This window comes from Gymnodraco acuticeps, unplaced genomic scaffold, assembly GCF_902827175.1.
Source record: "Gymnodraco acuticeps unplaced genomic scaffold, fGymAcu1.1, whole genome shotgun sequence".
In the NCBI taxonomy this organism is placed as follows: Eukaryota; Metazoa; Chordata; class Actinopteri; order Perciformes; family Bathydraconidae; genus Gymnodraco; species Gymnodraco acuticeps.
Genome location: NW_022990699.1, coordinates 3,174,957 through 3,190,745, shown reverse-complemented (window position 1 = coordinate 3,190,745; position 15,789 = coordinate 3,174,957). Strand labels below are relative to the sequence as shown.

The window sequence follows — 15,789 nt, the reverse complement described above, 5'->3', positions numbered from 1 at the left end:
TGATAACAAGGTTTTGATATTCAGAGTCTGGCTGTTAGTGCTTGCTAGCATGTTCAATGTTATGGGCTAACTTGTACATGCTAGTGTGATAAGGCCTAGGGGAAGATGCTAATGTTATTTCACTTCTAGATCCTTTCATTTTTCACTTACAGTGAAACTCAATATGTTTTTTGCATACTGTGCGCCAATCACTCTGTGTTTTAAATAGTATTATATTATATAATATACTTGTGGGTTATAGCATCATTTAATATCTGTATTGTGCTCTGGCAGGAATTCACACCCAACATGTTAATAACAGTCAACTTTTTTGTTGTTGTATTTAACTCTATGGTTTTACACAGTTTTTATAACCTGAAATTCACATATTTAACAATTCAATCCTCAAAGTAATACAAGTCCAAATGTGTTAAAATGTAGTTTTGTTACTATAATAGGATAGTCAATACCTGTGTTTTTTCAGTTTATCAATGTAAAGTAGTGGTTAAATTAAGCAAAATTAGAAAATATTTATTTCTTTACTCATATATTTTCTTGCAATTATACATTTTTTAAATGAGTATTAACAGTATGTTTTATGTATTTGACAGTGATATATAGCCATAACAAAAGTATTTGTTAGTAAAATTACAGAAAAAGCAGCTAATTTTGCCAACAGAAAATCATTTATTTTTAAGGTTAGTTAAATTCATATTTAAAAACTGCTGAAAAACAGATAAATAATGTATTCCATTTCTACAGTTTTTTTTGTTAAAATACATCACACATTTCAATAAACCGTTTATTCTTGTAATTTTAATATCATTTCCTGTAATTATGAAATACAATAAAAAAACTGTTCATTTTTTGGGGAAGGATTGTAAAAAAACATTTTTTTTGTACAGTGTATAGGACATTTCAAGTATTGCAAACAAAAAATTCAAAGTCAATTTCCCACTGGCCATACTGTAATATGTTAGATGTAAGACCTCAAATAGTACGCTTCTGATTATATTCAGTGCTGTCACCTTCTTAATATTAAAACAAGTGTTTCCATTGTAATAATGATAATTTATATCATTAATATATTTGATTACATAGCTGTATGCCAAACTGCATTTATTGTAATTGCAAACATAAAATTGACCACGTGATGTCGCATGAGACCGATGGACACGCACATATGTTTATGTTTCACAAACTCCTCCTCCCTGCATGGGAAAAAATGAAATCGTCATTAGCCTTTAGTACACCCGCGGAACGTGCTGTGAGGAGAAGGGCAGGATCGTCCTCTCAACAATATTTATTTGGACGCAAATATCTGTCGACTGGGTTCAGTTCGTCTAATGAATCAACGATGTATTTTCGACTACAACAGGAATACTTCTTGATACATATTGTTGTTCTGCTGTGTCTTTGTGGCCGGTCGGCTTCGCAATTATCCTACTCTATTTCCGAGGAGATGAACAAAGGCACCGTGTTGGGAAATATCGCAAAGGATTTAAACCTCAATGTACAGGACCTAGAAACCAGGGATCTACGTATTGTTTCGAGTAACAGTAAGAAATATTTTGAAGTGAATTTGCGGACCGGCAACCTCGTTGTTGAGGAGAGGATAGACAGAGAGGAGCTTTGTCCAAATGTGGTAAAATGCTCCATCAAAATACAAGCAGTTCTTAACGATCCAATGACTGCACACCGCATAGAGGTTAATATATTAGATGCAAACGATAATTCGCCTGCTTTTACTGAAGGAACGTATTATTTTAATATTTCCGAATCATCTTTAACCGGAGAGCGATATCTTCTCCCAATAGCAGAGGACGCAGACATAGGCAGCAACTCAGTAAAGAGCTACAAGCTGAGCCAAAATGCATATTTCTCTCTTGATGTGCAGGGCGGTGGAGAACACGGTGTGTCTGCTGAGTTAGTGCTGCAGAAAGCTTTAGACAGAGAGAAACAGTCGGTAATCAGACTTATCTTGACGGCTGTGGATGGAGGTAAACCTGCACAATCGGGGTCATTAAACATATACGTTAATGTATTAGATGTCAATGATAATATTCCAGTTTTTAGTAAATCACTTTATAAAGTAAGTGTGCAGGAAAATGCTGAACATGGAACAGTGGTAATTAAGTTAAATGCAACGGATTTAGACGAGGGCATGAACAGTAAGATCCTATATTCGTTCATCAAACGAGGAAATATTGATCCATCAAATATTTTTGATTTAAATTCTGAAACAGGAGAAATCACAGTGAAGGGTAGATTAGATTATGAAGAGACTCCTGCTTATGAAGTTAGAGTTCAAGCAAAGGATCAAGGCACTTCTCCTCGCAGTGCTCATGCTAAACTGCTGATAGAAATAATTGATGTGAATGACAATGCCCCGGAAATATCTGTGACGTCACTCATGACCCCCGTAAAAGAAGATGCTGAAATGGGCACAATAGTTGCTTTGGTTACAGTAAGTGATAAAGATGGAGGAAGCAATGGTGTGACTAACTGTAAGGTAGTGGGATATGTTCCTTTTAAGCTGAAGTCCAACTACAAAAATGACTATTCATTAGTAGTAGATGGACCACTGGACAGAGAAAACATTTCTCTTTACAATGTCACAATTACAGCAACAGATGAGGGAAATCCACCTCTGTCCAGTATCAGAGTCATTACTGTTCATGTGTCTGATGTCAATGATAATGCACCTCGATTTATGGAGCCTGTGATTAATGTTTATGTGAAAGAAAATAGTGCAGTAGGCTCTGTTATTCATGCAATACGTGCCTTTGATCCTGACTTAGACAGAAATTCGAAGCTGACTTATAAGTTGTTAAAGAGTTCTCCAAGAAATATTCCTATTTCCTCCGTTTTAAACATCAACTCAGAGACTGGAGATATAGTCAGCCTGCAGTCTTTTAACTATGAGGAGTTAAACACGTTTCAGTTTAAAGTGCAGGCCACCGACTCTGGTGTTCCTCCTCTCAGCAGCAACGTGACTGTGAACGTTTTAATTCTGGATGAAAATGACAATAATCCAACAGTCCTCGCGCCCTATTCTGAGCACGGCTCCGTTAACAGTGAGAGCATCCCCTATTCTGCTGAGGCGGGATACTTTGTGGCAAAGATCAGGGCTGTAGACGCAGACTCTGGATACAATGCGCTGCTTTCGTATCACCTCTCTGAGCCCAAAGGAAACAACCTCTTCCGGATCGGAACCAGTAGCGGAGAAATCAGGACTAAGAGGAGAATGAGTGACAATGACCTGAAAACTCACCCCTTGGTGGTGTTGGTTTCTGATAACGGAGAACCCTCCCTGTCAGCTACTGTCTCTATTGATGTGGTGGTGGTTGAAAGCACAGCTGACATCCAGACTCAGTTCAGACATGTGCCCATACAGGAGGAGAGCTTCTCTGATTTGAACCTGTATCTGCTGATCTCCATTGTGTCGGTGTCAGTGATCTTTCTGCTGAGCCTCATCAGTTTAATAGCTGTCAAATGCCACAGGACAGATGGCAGTTTCAGCAGGTACAGCGCCCCAATGATCACCACCCACCCTAACGGGAGCTGGTCATACTCTAAATCTACTCAGCAGTACGACGTGTGTTTCAGCTCAGACACAATGAAGAGTGACGTAGTGGTTTTCCCCGGACCGTTTCCGCCTGTAGATGGTGAACTGATCAGTATTAACGGAGGAGACACTTTTACCAGAACTCAGACTTTACCCAACAATGACCAGGTAGGCAATTGTGTGGTGAATGCTCATGGAACTTGAAATGCTATCATAAAAAATACTGACATTTTATACCTGCTAATGCGTCATAATATTTACAATATTTAGATAAATAAAAGCATACATATGTAGAATGCTGTAAAGCATGATGACTAAGACAACAACATAAAACTATGATTGATTCCAAGTTATTCACGCTTGATCAAATACAACATTTAAAGAAATGTTTGACTTTACGACCCACTTTATGGCTAAAATGTGTTGAAGACCAGTTGCTTACCGACATGCTGTAACACACCTTCTAGCCCTTTTTCAATGTATGCAACTTTTTTTCTATACCTTAAGTGGTCCCTGCCTGAATACCAATCATTATCATCATGTCTTAAGTAAAGCTTGTGTTTGAAAGTGTGAAAATATGACTTATAGCCAGTATTTGATGGAGCTATCTGGTGCTGAACCACGTCTATGTGAAAGCAATGTGCAAAACCTGCTGATTTGATGGAAAGGATATGATGGTGAAAATATCTAAGCAGTTTTTTTATCAGAATTTAAAAAGTATTTGACATGGTGCTGTCTTTTCGGTTGTTCAGGTAGTTTCCCTCTTCTCTGAGGGGATTGAATGTAATGAAAAGGCGCTGTCCTTGGTGCTTGTCTTGATGTTGACTAAATGTGGTCTCTGTACAATTCTGCTTAATCAAACTCCATTCTTTAATTTTCCATTAACTTTAAAATATATATATATATATATATATGCGTGCATGTGTGTGTCTGTATTTATTTATAAACTGTATATTATTCCTGATTGCTTTATTTTTGAGAAACCTATTCTGCAGCTACCTGGGTTTTAAGAGAGTCCAATACCCCATGAGACTGTTCAGTCTCATAAAACATGTTCAATTTACTTTTTGAAAACACAAGCTCACAATAAAGTCAGATGAGAGATCTACAGAAGCAAAGTGTGATAGACAAAGATGCATTGTTATATTAAACAAACAGAAAGGAAAACGTTGTTGTTCCATGAGGCAGTTGTAGCCATAGCGATGGATTAACAAGTGACTTTAGGTACTTCACCTTCGACTACCTGCTGCCTGAAATCCCTGTGACATCACTGTAGATTGTTGTAACCAACTAGCTGTGTGGGACATTATCACAATACATATTTAAGCTAATTGACTTGGATTGTAAAGGTCTTTCACTGTAGTTACTAGCTTTGTCAACATGCTTAGGTGAAGGCCTATTCTTTCAATATGATGGATTTGAATAGTTGGATATTATTAGATGTCTAAAAGCACAACATAGGTTGATTGTTTTACTGTAATTGCAATGCTAACCAATTTAGCATAGTGGGAGCACTAACTGCTAACAAGGTTTTGATATTCAGAGTCTGGCTGTTAGTGCTTGCTAGCATGTTCAATGTTATGGGCTAAATTGTACATGCTAGTGTGATAAGGCCTAGGGGAAGATGCTAATGTTATTTCACTTCTAGATCCTTTCATTTTTCACTTACAGTGAAACTCAATATGTTGTTTGCATACTGTGCGCCAATCACTCTGTGTTTTAAATATTATTATATTATATAATATACTTGTGGGTTATAGCATCATTTTATATCTGTATTGTGCTCTGGCAGGAATTCACACCCAACATGTTAATAACAGTCAACTTTTTTGTTGTTGTATTTAACTCTATGGTTTTACACAGTTTTTATAACCTGAAATTCACATATTTAACAATTCAATCCTCAAAGTAATACAAGTCAAAATGTCTTAAAATGTAGTTTTGTTACTATAATAGTCAATACCTGTGTTTTTTCAGTTTATCAATGTAAAGTAGTGGTTAAATTAAGCAAAATTAGAAAATATTTATTTCTTTACTCATATTTTTTCTTGCAATTATACCTTTTTTAAATGAGTATTAACAGTATGTTGTATGTATTTGACAGTGATATATAGCCATAACAAAAGTATTTGTTAGTAAAATTACAGAAAAAGCAGCTAATTTTGCCAACAGAAAATCATTTATTTTTACGGTTAGTTAAATTCGCATTTAAAAACTGCTGAAAAACAGATAAATAATGTATTCCATTTCTACAGTTTTTTTTGTTAAAATATATCACACATTTCAATAAACCGTTTATTCTTGTAATTTTAATATCATTTCCTGTAATTATGAAATACAATAAAAAACTGTTAATTTTTGGGGGAAGGACTGTAAAAAAACTTTTTTTTGGTACAGTGTATAGGACATTTCAAGTATTGCAAACAAAAAATTCGAAGTCATTTTCCCACTGGACATACTGTAATATGTTAGATGCAAGACCTCAAATAGTACGCTTCTGATTATATTCAGTGCTGTCACCTTCATAATATTAAAACAAGTGTTTCCATTGTAATAATGATAATTGACATCATTAATAATATATTTGATTACATAGCTGTATGCCAAACTGCATTTATTGTAATTGCAAACATAAAAATCACCACGTGATGTCGCATGAGACCGATGGACACGCATATGTTTATGTTTCACAAACTCCTCCTCCCTGCATGGGAAAAAATGAAATCGTCATTAGTCTTTAGTACACCCGCGGAACGTGCTGTGAGGAGAAGGGCAGGATCGTCCTCTCAACCATATTTATTTGGACGCAAATATCTGTCTACTGGGTTCAGTTCGTCTGATGAATCAACGATGTATTTTCGACTACAACAGGAATACTTCTGGATACATATTGTTGCTCTGCTGTGTCTTTGTGGCCGGTCGGCTTCGCAATTATCCTATTCGATTTCCGAGGAGGTGAACAAAGGCACCGTGTTGGGAAATATCGCAAAGGATTTAAACCTCAATGTGCAGGACCTAGAAACCAGGGATCTACGTATTGTTTCGAGTTACAGTAAGAAATATTTTGAAGTCAATTTGCGGACCGGCAACCTCGTTGTTGAGGAGAGGATAGACAGAGAGGAGCTTTGTCCAAATGTGGTAAAATGCTCCATCAAAATACAAGCTGCGTTAAATGATCCAACGAATGTTTATCGTATAGAAGTAAACATTCTTGATATAAATGATAACTCGCCTTCCTTCATTGAACAGTCGCATACACTCAACATCTCTGAATCATTGTCACCTGGAGAGCGATATCTTCTCCCAATAGCAGAGGACGCAGACATAGCCAGCAACACAGTGAAGAATTACAAGCTGGGCCAAAATGCATATTTCTCTCTTGATGTGCAAAGCAACGGAGAACACGGTGTGTCTGCCGAGTTAGTGCTGCAGAAAGCTTTAGACAGAGAGAAACTGTCGGTAATTAATCTTCTCCTCACCGCTGTAGATGGAGGAACACCTCCTAGATCGGGAAAATTGCAGTTAACCGTTAATGTTATAGATGTTAATGATAACACACCGACATTTACCAAATCTCTTTATATGGTGCGTGTCAGCGAAAATGCACAGCCTGCCACAATTGTTTTTAGGTTAAATGCAACGGATTTAGACGAGGGCATGAACAGTAAGATCCTATATTCGTTCATCAAACGGGGAAATATTGATCCGTCTCATATTTTTGATTTGAACTCGGAAACCGGAGAAATATTTGTGAAGGGTAGATTAGATTATGAAGAGACTCCTGCTTATGAAGTTAGAGTGCAAGCAAAGGACCAAGGCATCTCACCTCGCAGTGCTCATGCTAAACTGCTGATAGAAATAATTGATGTCAATGACAATGCCCCGGAAATATCTGTGACGTCACTCATGACCCCCGTAAAAGAAGATGCTGAAATGGGCACAATAGTTGCTTTGGTTACAGTAAGTGATAAAGATGGAGGAAGCAATGGTGTGACTAACTGTAAGGTAGTGGGATCTGTTCCTTTTAAGCTGAAGTCCAACTACAAAAATGACTATACATTAGTAGTAGATGGACCACTGGACAGAGAAAACATTTCTCTTTACAATGTCACAATTACAGCAACAGATGAGGGAAATCCACCTCTGTCCAGTATCAGAGTCATTACTGTTCATGTGTCTGATGTCAATGATAATGCACCTCGATTTATGGAGCCTGTGATTAATGTGTATGTGAAAGAAAATAGTGCAGTAGGCTCTGTTATTCATGCAATACGTGCCTTTGATCCTGACTTAGACAGAAATTCAAAGCTGACTTATAAGTTGTTAAAGAGTTCTCCAAGAAATATTCCTATTTCATCCGTTTTAAACATCAACTCAGAGACTGGAGATATAGTCAGCCTGCAGTCTTTTAACTATGAGGAGTTAAACACGTTTCAGTTTAAAGTCCAGGCCACAGACTCTGGTGTTCCTCCTCTCAGCAGCAATGTGACTGTGAACGTTTTAATTCTGGATGAAAATGACAATAATCCAACAGTCCTCGCGCCCTATTCTGAGCATGGCTCCGTTAACAGTGAGAGCATCCCCTATTCTGCTGAGGCGGGATACTTTGTGGCAAAGATCAGGGCTGTAGATGCAGACTCTGGATACAATGCGCTGCTTTCGTATCACCTCTATGAGCCCAAAGGAAACAACCTCTTCCGGATCGGAACCAGTAGCGGAGAAATCAGGACTAAGAGGAGAATGAGTGACAATGACCTGAAAACTCACCCCTTGGTGGTGTTGGTTTCTGATAACGGAGAACCCTCCCTGTCAGCTACTGTCTCTATTGATGTGGTGGTGGTTGAAAGCACAGCTGACATCCAGACCCAGTTCAGACATGTGCCCATACAGGAGGAGAGCTTCTCAGATTTGAACCTGTATCTGCTGATCGCCATTGTGTCGGTGTCAGTGATCTTTCTGCTAAGCCTCATCAGTTTAATAGCTGTCAAATGCCACAGGACAGACGGCAGTTTCAGCAGGTACAGCGCCCCAATGATCACCACCCACCCTGACGGGAGCTGGTCTTACTCTAAATCTACTCAGCAGTACGACGTGTGTTTCAGCTCAGACACAATGAAGAGTGACGTAGTGGTTTTCCCCGGACCGTTTCCGCCTGTAGATGGTGAGCTGATCAGTATTAACGGAGGAGACACTTTTACCAGAACTCAGACTTTACCCAACAATGACAAGGTGAGTTGTTTGCAGTCTCAATCCTTTTTCCTTGCTTTCAGACACTTGACTTGAATAACAGAAATTCAGAGATGTCCCATTCAACAAAACAGTACATAATTTACATTTTAAGTGATAGCAGGCTTGTAATTAGTTGTTAAACAGAGGAAATGTCATTCATGTAGATTTGGAGAGCGCTTTCCATGGTTCTGAAAACAAACTGGTACCTCCCTCGTCCTCTTTGGCTCACCGTCCAAACACTCTGAAGTTAACTAAGCCATCATCCATGGTTCCAATTATTAGGCTGTTAATTCACAAGTTATTTATGCTTATATATCAAGTTCTCCTTTTCATGCTGAACTGTTTTCAAAGAGTTAACTGGCCGTAGTGTTTACGTGTGTTGTTAACCTGTTGATATGGAAACTATTCTTGGTGTCATGTTTTTTTTTAAACATTTACTCCTATTTCCGAGAATGCTGTCACTGGCAGCAATTTATCAACTTTAATTTGATATTTTTCTCTTTACTCAACTGGTACAAAGCAGATCTTTGGTCACCTTTTAGTCCATTTCAAAACTAAAGGTATAATATATTTCACGTGTTGTAATATGAGATATACGGGGTGCTACTTCATTCTTAAAATTCTATTCTGAATTGTAACACGTGGGGTCGCCGATGACCACAGTTTTTTTTCTGAGCTCGGTGTTTTCAGTCTCCTCCTTCCCGTGTGAAGCGTCAGCAGACTGGGAGTGCTTTGTGACAGAAACACGAGTGGCGATGAAGAGGATAGGACTGGAGTAGATGGGAATACAATGCTGTCTAATCACGAATCTTTTTATGGATAAATATTATCTGTATCACGGAACTATCTTTGAAAGCAACGATGGGCATCGGAAGGAATAACGGATTACTCTGTTGGCTGTTTGTCTTGTTTTTGTCGGACTGGTCTGCTGCTCAGACATCCTACACTGTTTCCGAGGAGGTGGACAAAGGGACTGTAGTGGGGAATCTCGCAAAGGATTTAAACGTCAACTTCCGAGAGCTGCAAACAAGGAATCTAAATATCGTGTCTGGGTACAGTAAGAAATATTTCGAGGCCAATTTTAAAACGGGGGATCTTATTGTTAATGAGCGAATAGACCGCGAGGAGCTTTGTCCAAACACGATGAAATGCACGCTCAATTTAGAGGCTATTCTTAGTAATCCTATGGTGCTTCATCGCATTGAGGTGGTTATTGTTGATTTAAATGACAACACACCGACATTTGTCGAGAAGTCATATCCACTTAACATATCTGAATCATCACCTACGGGTGAACGCTTCTTGCTTCCCCTGGCTCTTGATGCAGACACCGGAGGCAATTCAGTGAAGTCTTACAGGCTCAATCAAAATGAATACTTCTCCTTAGATGTGCAGAGCGGTGGAGCACATAGTGCATCTGCTGAATTAGTGCTACTGAAAGCTTTAGATCGTGAAAAACAAGCTGTTATTAAATTAACGCTGACTGCTATAGATGGAGGAAAGCCTCCAAAAACCGGAATCCTATCCATACATGTAAATGTTCTCGACGTAAATGATAACACGCCGTCATTCAGTAAAACACTTTACAAGGCACGGGTTAAAGAAAATGCTCAAGCTGGGTCACTAGTTATTCAACTGAGTGCCACAGATTTAGACGAAGGGGACAACGGGAGGCTTGGTTATTATTTTGTCAAGCGTGGAAACTTTAATCCTGCAGATATGTTCAACATTAACGCACAGTCTGGAGAGATCACAGTCAAAGATATGTTGGATTTCGAGGCACAGTCAGCATATGAAATACATGTTCAAGCGAAAGATCAGGGTTTTTTGCCTCGTAGTGCAAGTGGAAAGCTGCTGGTGGAGGTAGTGGATGTAAATGACAATGCCCCGGAAATTGTGGTGACGTCACTCATGAATCCCGTTAGAGAAGATGCTGCAATAGGAAGCGTTGTCGCTTTAGTGACGGTAACAGATCAAGATGGAGGAAAAAACGGTCAGACACACTGTAGACTTATTGGTTCTGCACCTTTCAAACTGACTTCCAATTATAAAAATTATTATTCTTTAGTTGTCGATGGAGCTCTTGATAGAGAAGGGTGCTCTTTTTACAATGTAATGATCAAAGCTGCTGATGAAGGGACCCCTCCTCTATCCAGCATCAGCGTTATTACTGTTCATGTTTCTGATGTAAATGATAATGCACCTGGTTTCATTGAACCCATGATTAATATTTATATAAAAGAGAATAGTCCTGTTGGAGTTTGTATTTATAAGATAACTGCAGTCGATCCTGACGTAAACGAGAACGCGAGAGTAACATACTCTTTAGATGGTGATTCAAAAAGTATTCCGATAACTTCAGCTGTAAATATCAACTCGGAGACTGGAGATATAATAACCTTGCAGTCTTTTAACTATGAGGAGTTAAACACGTTTCAGTTTAAAGTCCAGGCCACAGACTCTGGTGTTCCTCCTCTCAGCAGCAACGTGACTGTGAACGTTTTAATTCTGGATGAAAATGACAATAATCCAACAATTCTCGCGCCCTATTCTGAGCACGGCTCCGTTAACAGTGAGAGCATCCCCTATTCTGCTGAGGCGGGATACTTTGTGGCAAAGATCAGGGCTGTAGACGCAGACTCTGGATACAATGCGCTGCTTTCGTATCACCTCTCTGAACCCAAAGGAAACAACCTCTTCCGGATCGGAACCAGTAGCGGAGAAATCAGGACTAAGAGGAGAATGAGTGACAATGACCTGAAAACTCACCCCTTGCTGGTGTTGGTTTCTGATAACGGAGAACCCTCCCTGTCAGCTACTGTCTCTATTGATGTGGTGGTGGTTGAAAGCACAGCTGACATCCAGACTCAGTTCAGACATGTGCCCATACAGGAGGAGAGCTTCTCAGATTTTAACCTGTATCTGCTGATCGCCATTGTGTCGGTGTCAGTGATCTTTCTGCTGAGCCTCATCAGTTTAATAGCTGTCAAATGCCACAGGACAGACGGCAGTTTCAGCAGGTACAGCGCCCCAATGATCACCACCCACCCTGACGGGAGCTGGTCTTACTCTAAATCTACTCAGCAGTACGACGTGTGTTTCAGCTCAGACACAATGAAGAGTGACGTAGTGGTTTTCCCCGGACCGTTTCCGCCGGTAGATGGTGAACTGATCAGTATTAACGGAGGAGACACTTTTACCAGAACTCAGACTTTACCCAACAGTGACAAGGTAGGCAATATTGTGCTGAATGCTAGAGGAACTTCACAATGCTATCATGCAAAATACTGAAATGTTATACCTGTTTATACATCATAATATTTACAATATTTAGATAAATAAAAAGGTGAGTTTTTTTAACCCAAGAGTAGATTTAGATCTGTTGATTTATTCATTACATTTCCAAAAGACGTGTTATGAGATTACCAGATTTTTGATTAATGCAACATTTGCTGACTTTCTGTGAAAAATTATGTGAAACAAAATAGTTATTTTGGGGGATATCCAGTTAAATCATCAATTTCACCTGCGAGATTATGTTGAATTATCTTTACAGTTGCTGAATAATAGCATTTTAGGCAGAGAAGTGAAGTCTTAGTTGGTTGAACTTGTTCTGTCATTCTGGTGACGAGCAGTGACGCTGTCTGGTGCTGAACCCTGCATGGTGTTTTTGCGGTTACTTGTTTAATATGCCAGGCCCTGGTTTCTTTGTAAAATAGATTTTATATGTGTTCTAATGAAAATATTTTTTTCAGGGCACCATTTAGGCTTTATTTTATTTTGTTCTTCTAACCTTTTATGCTCTTGACTTGTTTTTATTACCATATTTTAATCAATATGTTCCTTAGATAACTTTTTATTTTATTGTATTTTTGTTATACTTTGAGATGACGTTGTTTTTATAGTGTGCTATATAAATAAAATGCATTATTATTATTATGTATTATAGAATTTTCGTGTCTGAATATTTTAGCACCAAAATGTCAGTTGGTGTCGCTCGAGACCGCAGTATTTGTGTGGCTATTTGTTCACAGACTCCTCCTCTTCTTATGAAGCTTCAGTAGTCCGTGCTCAGTCAGAAAATACACTCATGGTTACAGGACAACGGGAGGCTTCGTATGTTATTCTCCTAAAGCGCGTGGAGGTGTTCGGAATGTATTCTTTATTTTATTCTGTGGCAGCAATGGGACGGGAAGGACTAACAGTGACTATTTGGATACAGATAATAGCTTTGCTTTGTTCGTGTGAACGGTCTGCAGCGCAGCTGTCTTTCTCCGTTTCCGAGGAGGTCGACAAAGGAACAGTAGTGGGAAATCTCGCCAAGGAATTACAGATTAATGTTCACGATTTGGAAAAACGGGATTTACGAGTTGTGTCTGGGAATATCAAGAAATATTTCGACGTGGATTTAAAAACTGGTGCTCTTTATGTCTGCGATAGGATTGATCGTGAAGAGCTCTGTCCAAATACGGCAAAATGTTCCCTGAATATAGAAGCCATTCTGAGCACCCCAATGCATTTGCATCGCATCGAGGTACAAATCATTGATACTAATGATAATGCACCATCTTTTCGAGAAAAAGAAAAGATTTTCAATATTTCGGAATCTTCTTCAACCGGGGAGAGATATTTACTCCCAGTGGCAAATGACGCAGACACCGGTAGTAACTCGGTAAAGAGCTACAAGCTGAGTCCTAATGAGTATTTCTCACTGGACGTACAGAGCGGCGGACAGCACAGTGAGTCAGCCGAACTTGTGCTCCAGAAATCTTTAGACAGAGAGAAACAGGCTGTTATATACCTTACTTTAACTGCTCTGGACGGAGGAAAACCTGCACGCTCAGGGACCTTAAAAATAGTGATGCATGTAATGGACATAAACGACAATGCTCCGATATTTAGTAAACCTCTCTATAAGGCTCAGGTGACTGAAAATGCTCCATTTCAGACATCCATACTGACTGTAACTGCAACAGATTTAGATGAGGGAATAAATGGTGAGATCATGTATTCATTTATTGAGAGGGGGAATTTCAATCCTGAAGTTTTATTCTCAATAAACCCAGACACAGGAGAAATAACAGTTAAGGGAAACGTCGATTATGAAGATAATACAGCATATGATATTCGCGTACAGGCAAGAGATAAAGGTACGCCTTCTAGAAGCGTGCATGGTAAAGTGTTAGTGGAAGTTACTGATGTTAATGACAATGTACCTGACATTATTATAACCTCTCTTATGAGCCCAGTTAAAGAGGATGCTGAGGTGGGTACAGTGGTGGCTTTAGTGACAGTCACTGATAAAGATGGAGGTAATAACGGTCTCACCAATGCTAAAATCATTGGGTCAGTGCCTTTTAAACTCAAGCTTAACTATAAAAATTATTATTCATTGACAGTCGATGGACTTCTTGATAGAGAGATTGTTTCTCAATATAATGTCACGATCATAGCCAGTGATGAAGGCAATCCACCTCTCTTCAGCACCAGTGTTATTCCTATTCACATTTCTGATGTGAATGACAATGCCCCATTATTCTCAGAGCCTGTGATTAATGTATATGTGACTGAGAATAGTCCAGTGGGAGCTACTATCTTTACTATAACAGCAGTTGATCCTGATTTAGGAGAAAATGCGAAAGTAACATATTCATTATTAGATGGCATTACAACAACTATTTTACTAGCTTCTGTAGTAAACATCAACTCAGACTCAGGAGATATAGTCAGCCTGCAGTCTTTTAACTATGAGGAGATACAATTGTTTCAGTTTAAAGTCCAGGCCACAGACTCTGGTGTTCCTCCTCTCAGCAGCAACGTGACTGTGAACGTTTTAATTCTGGATGAAAATGACAATAATCCAACAGTCCTCGCGCCCTATTCTGAGCACGGCTCCGTTAACAGTGAGAGCATCCCCTATTCTGCTGAGGCGGGATACTTTGTGGCAAAGATCAGGGCTGTAGACGCAGACTCTGGATACAATGCGCTGCTTTCGTATCACCTCTCTGAGCCCAAAGGAAACAACCTCTTCCGGATCGGAACCAGTAGCGGAGAAATCAGGACTAAGAGGAGAATGAGTGACAATGACCTGAAAACTCACCCCTTGGTGGTGTTGGTTTCTGATAACGGAGAACCCTCCCTGTCAGCTACTGTCTCTATTGATGTGGTGGTGGTTGAAAGCACAGCTGACATCCAGACCCAGTTCAGACATGTGCCCATACAGGAGGAGAGCTTCTCTGATTTGAACCTGTATCTGCTGATCTCCATTGTGTCGGTGTCAGTGATCTTTCTGCTGAGCCTCATCAGTTTAATAGCTGTCAAATGCCACAGGACAGACGGCAGTTTCAGCAGGTACAGCGCCCCAATGATCACCACCCACCCTGACGGGAGCTGGTCTTACTCTAAATCTACTCAGCAGTACGACGTGTGTTTCAGCTCAGACACAATGAAGAGTGACGTTGTGGTTTTCCCCGGACCGTTTCCGCCTGTAGATGGTGAACTGATCAGTATTAACGGAGGAGACACTTTTACCAGAACTCAGACTTTACCCAACAATGACAAGGTAAGGATTATGACACATAAAAAGGGGTGGCAGATCAAATGTTTTCATTTTTTCACATAATGGGACTTTATTGTGTTCTCTCTGACATTTGTGAGGTGTGATCGTATACTTATATGCCAATGTAAAATGACCCATCTTATTGTAATTGTAGCACTTACCATTACTTCAGTACTTCTTTTTGCACCAATTTTTGCAGTTGCTGCATGGTTTTTATTTTAGTTAGCCTGGTGCCTAAACATGTCTCATAGTGATATCGCCACTCTTGCTTAAATGCTACGTGGTTATAATTGTTGCTTTCCATTTGGAGACGCATAACATATGTCTTTAATAATGCTTAAAATTATATTTTCTTTGAATCTTTTCTTGGCTCCAACTTCAAAATGACCACTAGATGTCCCAATTGCCTCACAGAGGAAATATACTTTTTTCCTTACCACGCTCCTCCCTTTTC

At 39.3% G+C, this 15,789-nt stretch overlaps 2 protein-coding genes across 12 annotated transcripts in view; both read left to right on the top strand.

The window, feature by feature from the left end:
• Positions 1-15,789, top strand: part of LOC117555896 (protocadherin alpha-C2-like) — a 206,894-nt gene that overhangs the window by 157,069 nt on the left and 34,036 nt on the right. Inside the window, exon 1 of one of the 11 annotated variants that reach the window (XM_034230938.1) lies at positions 1,236-3,715. The exons of 8 other annotated variants lie outside the window; for them this stretch is intronic. In XM_034230938.1, coding sequence (XP_034086829.1) covers positions 1,337-3,715 — 2,379 coding nt within the window. In that variant the 5' untranslated portion in view covers positions 1,236-1,336. Of the gene's footprint in view, positions 1-1,235; positions 3,716-9,508; positions 12,008-12,830; positions 15,339-15,789 lie in introns of those variants that run through there. 2 more of the 11 variants (XM_034230944.1, XM_034230934.1) reach the window with 2 other exon arrangements.
• LOC117555726 (protocadherin alpha-5-like) lies at positions 6,308-8,830 on the top strand. Its single transcript, XM_034230693.1, has one exon. It carries the CDS (start codon positions 6,398-6,400, stop codon positions 8,828-8,830), a length of 2,433 nt encoding a protein of 810 aa, XP_034086584.1. The 5' UTR covers positions 6,308-6,397.

Bases quoted from the DNA above. Each gene is read 5' to 3' on its own strand.
- LOC117555726 (XM_034230693.1), top strand. From the start codon at position 6,398: ATGTATTTTCGACTACAACAGGAATACTTCTGGATACATATTGTTGCT.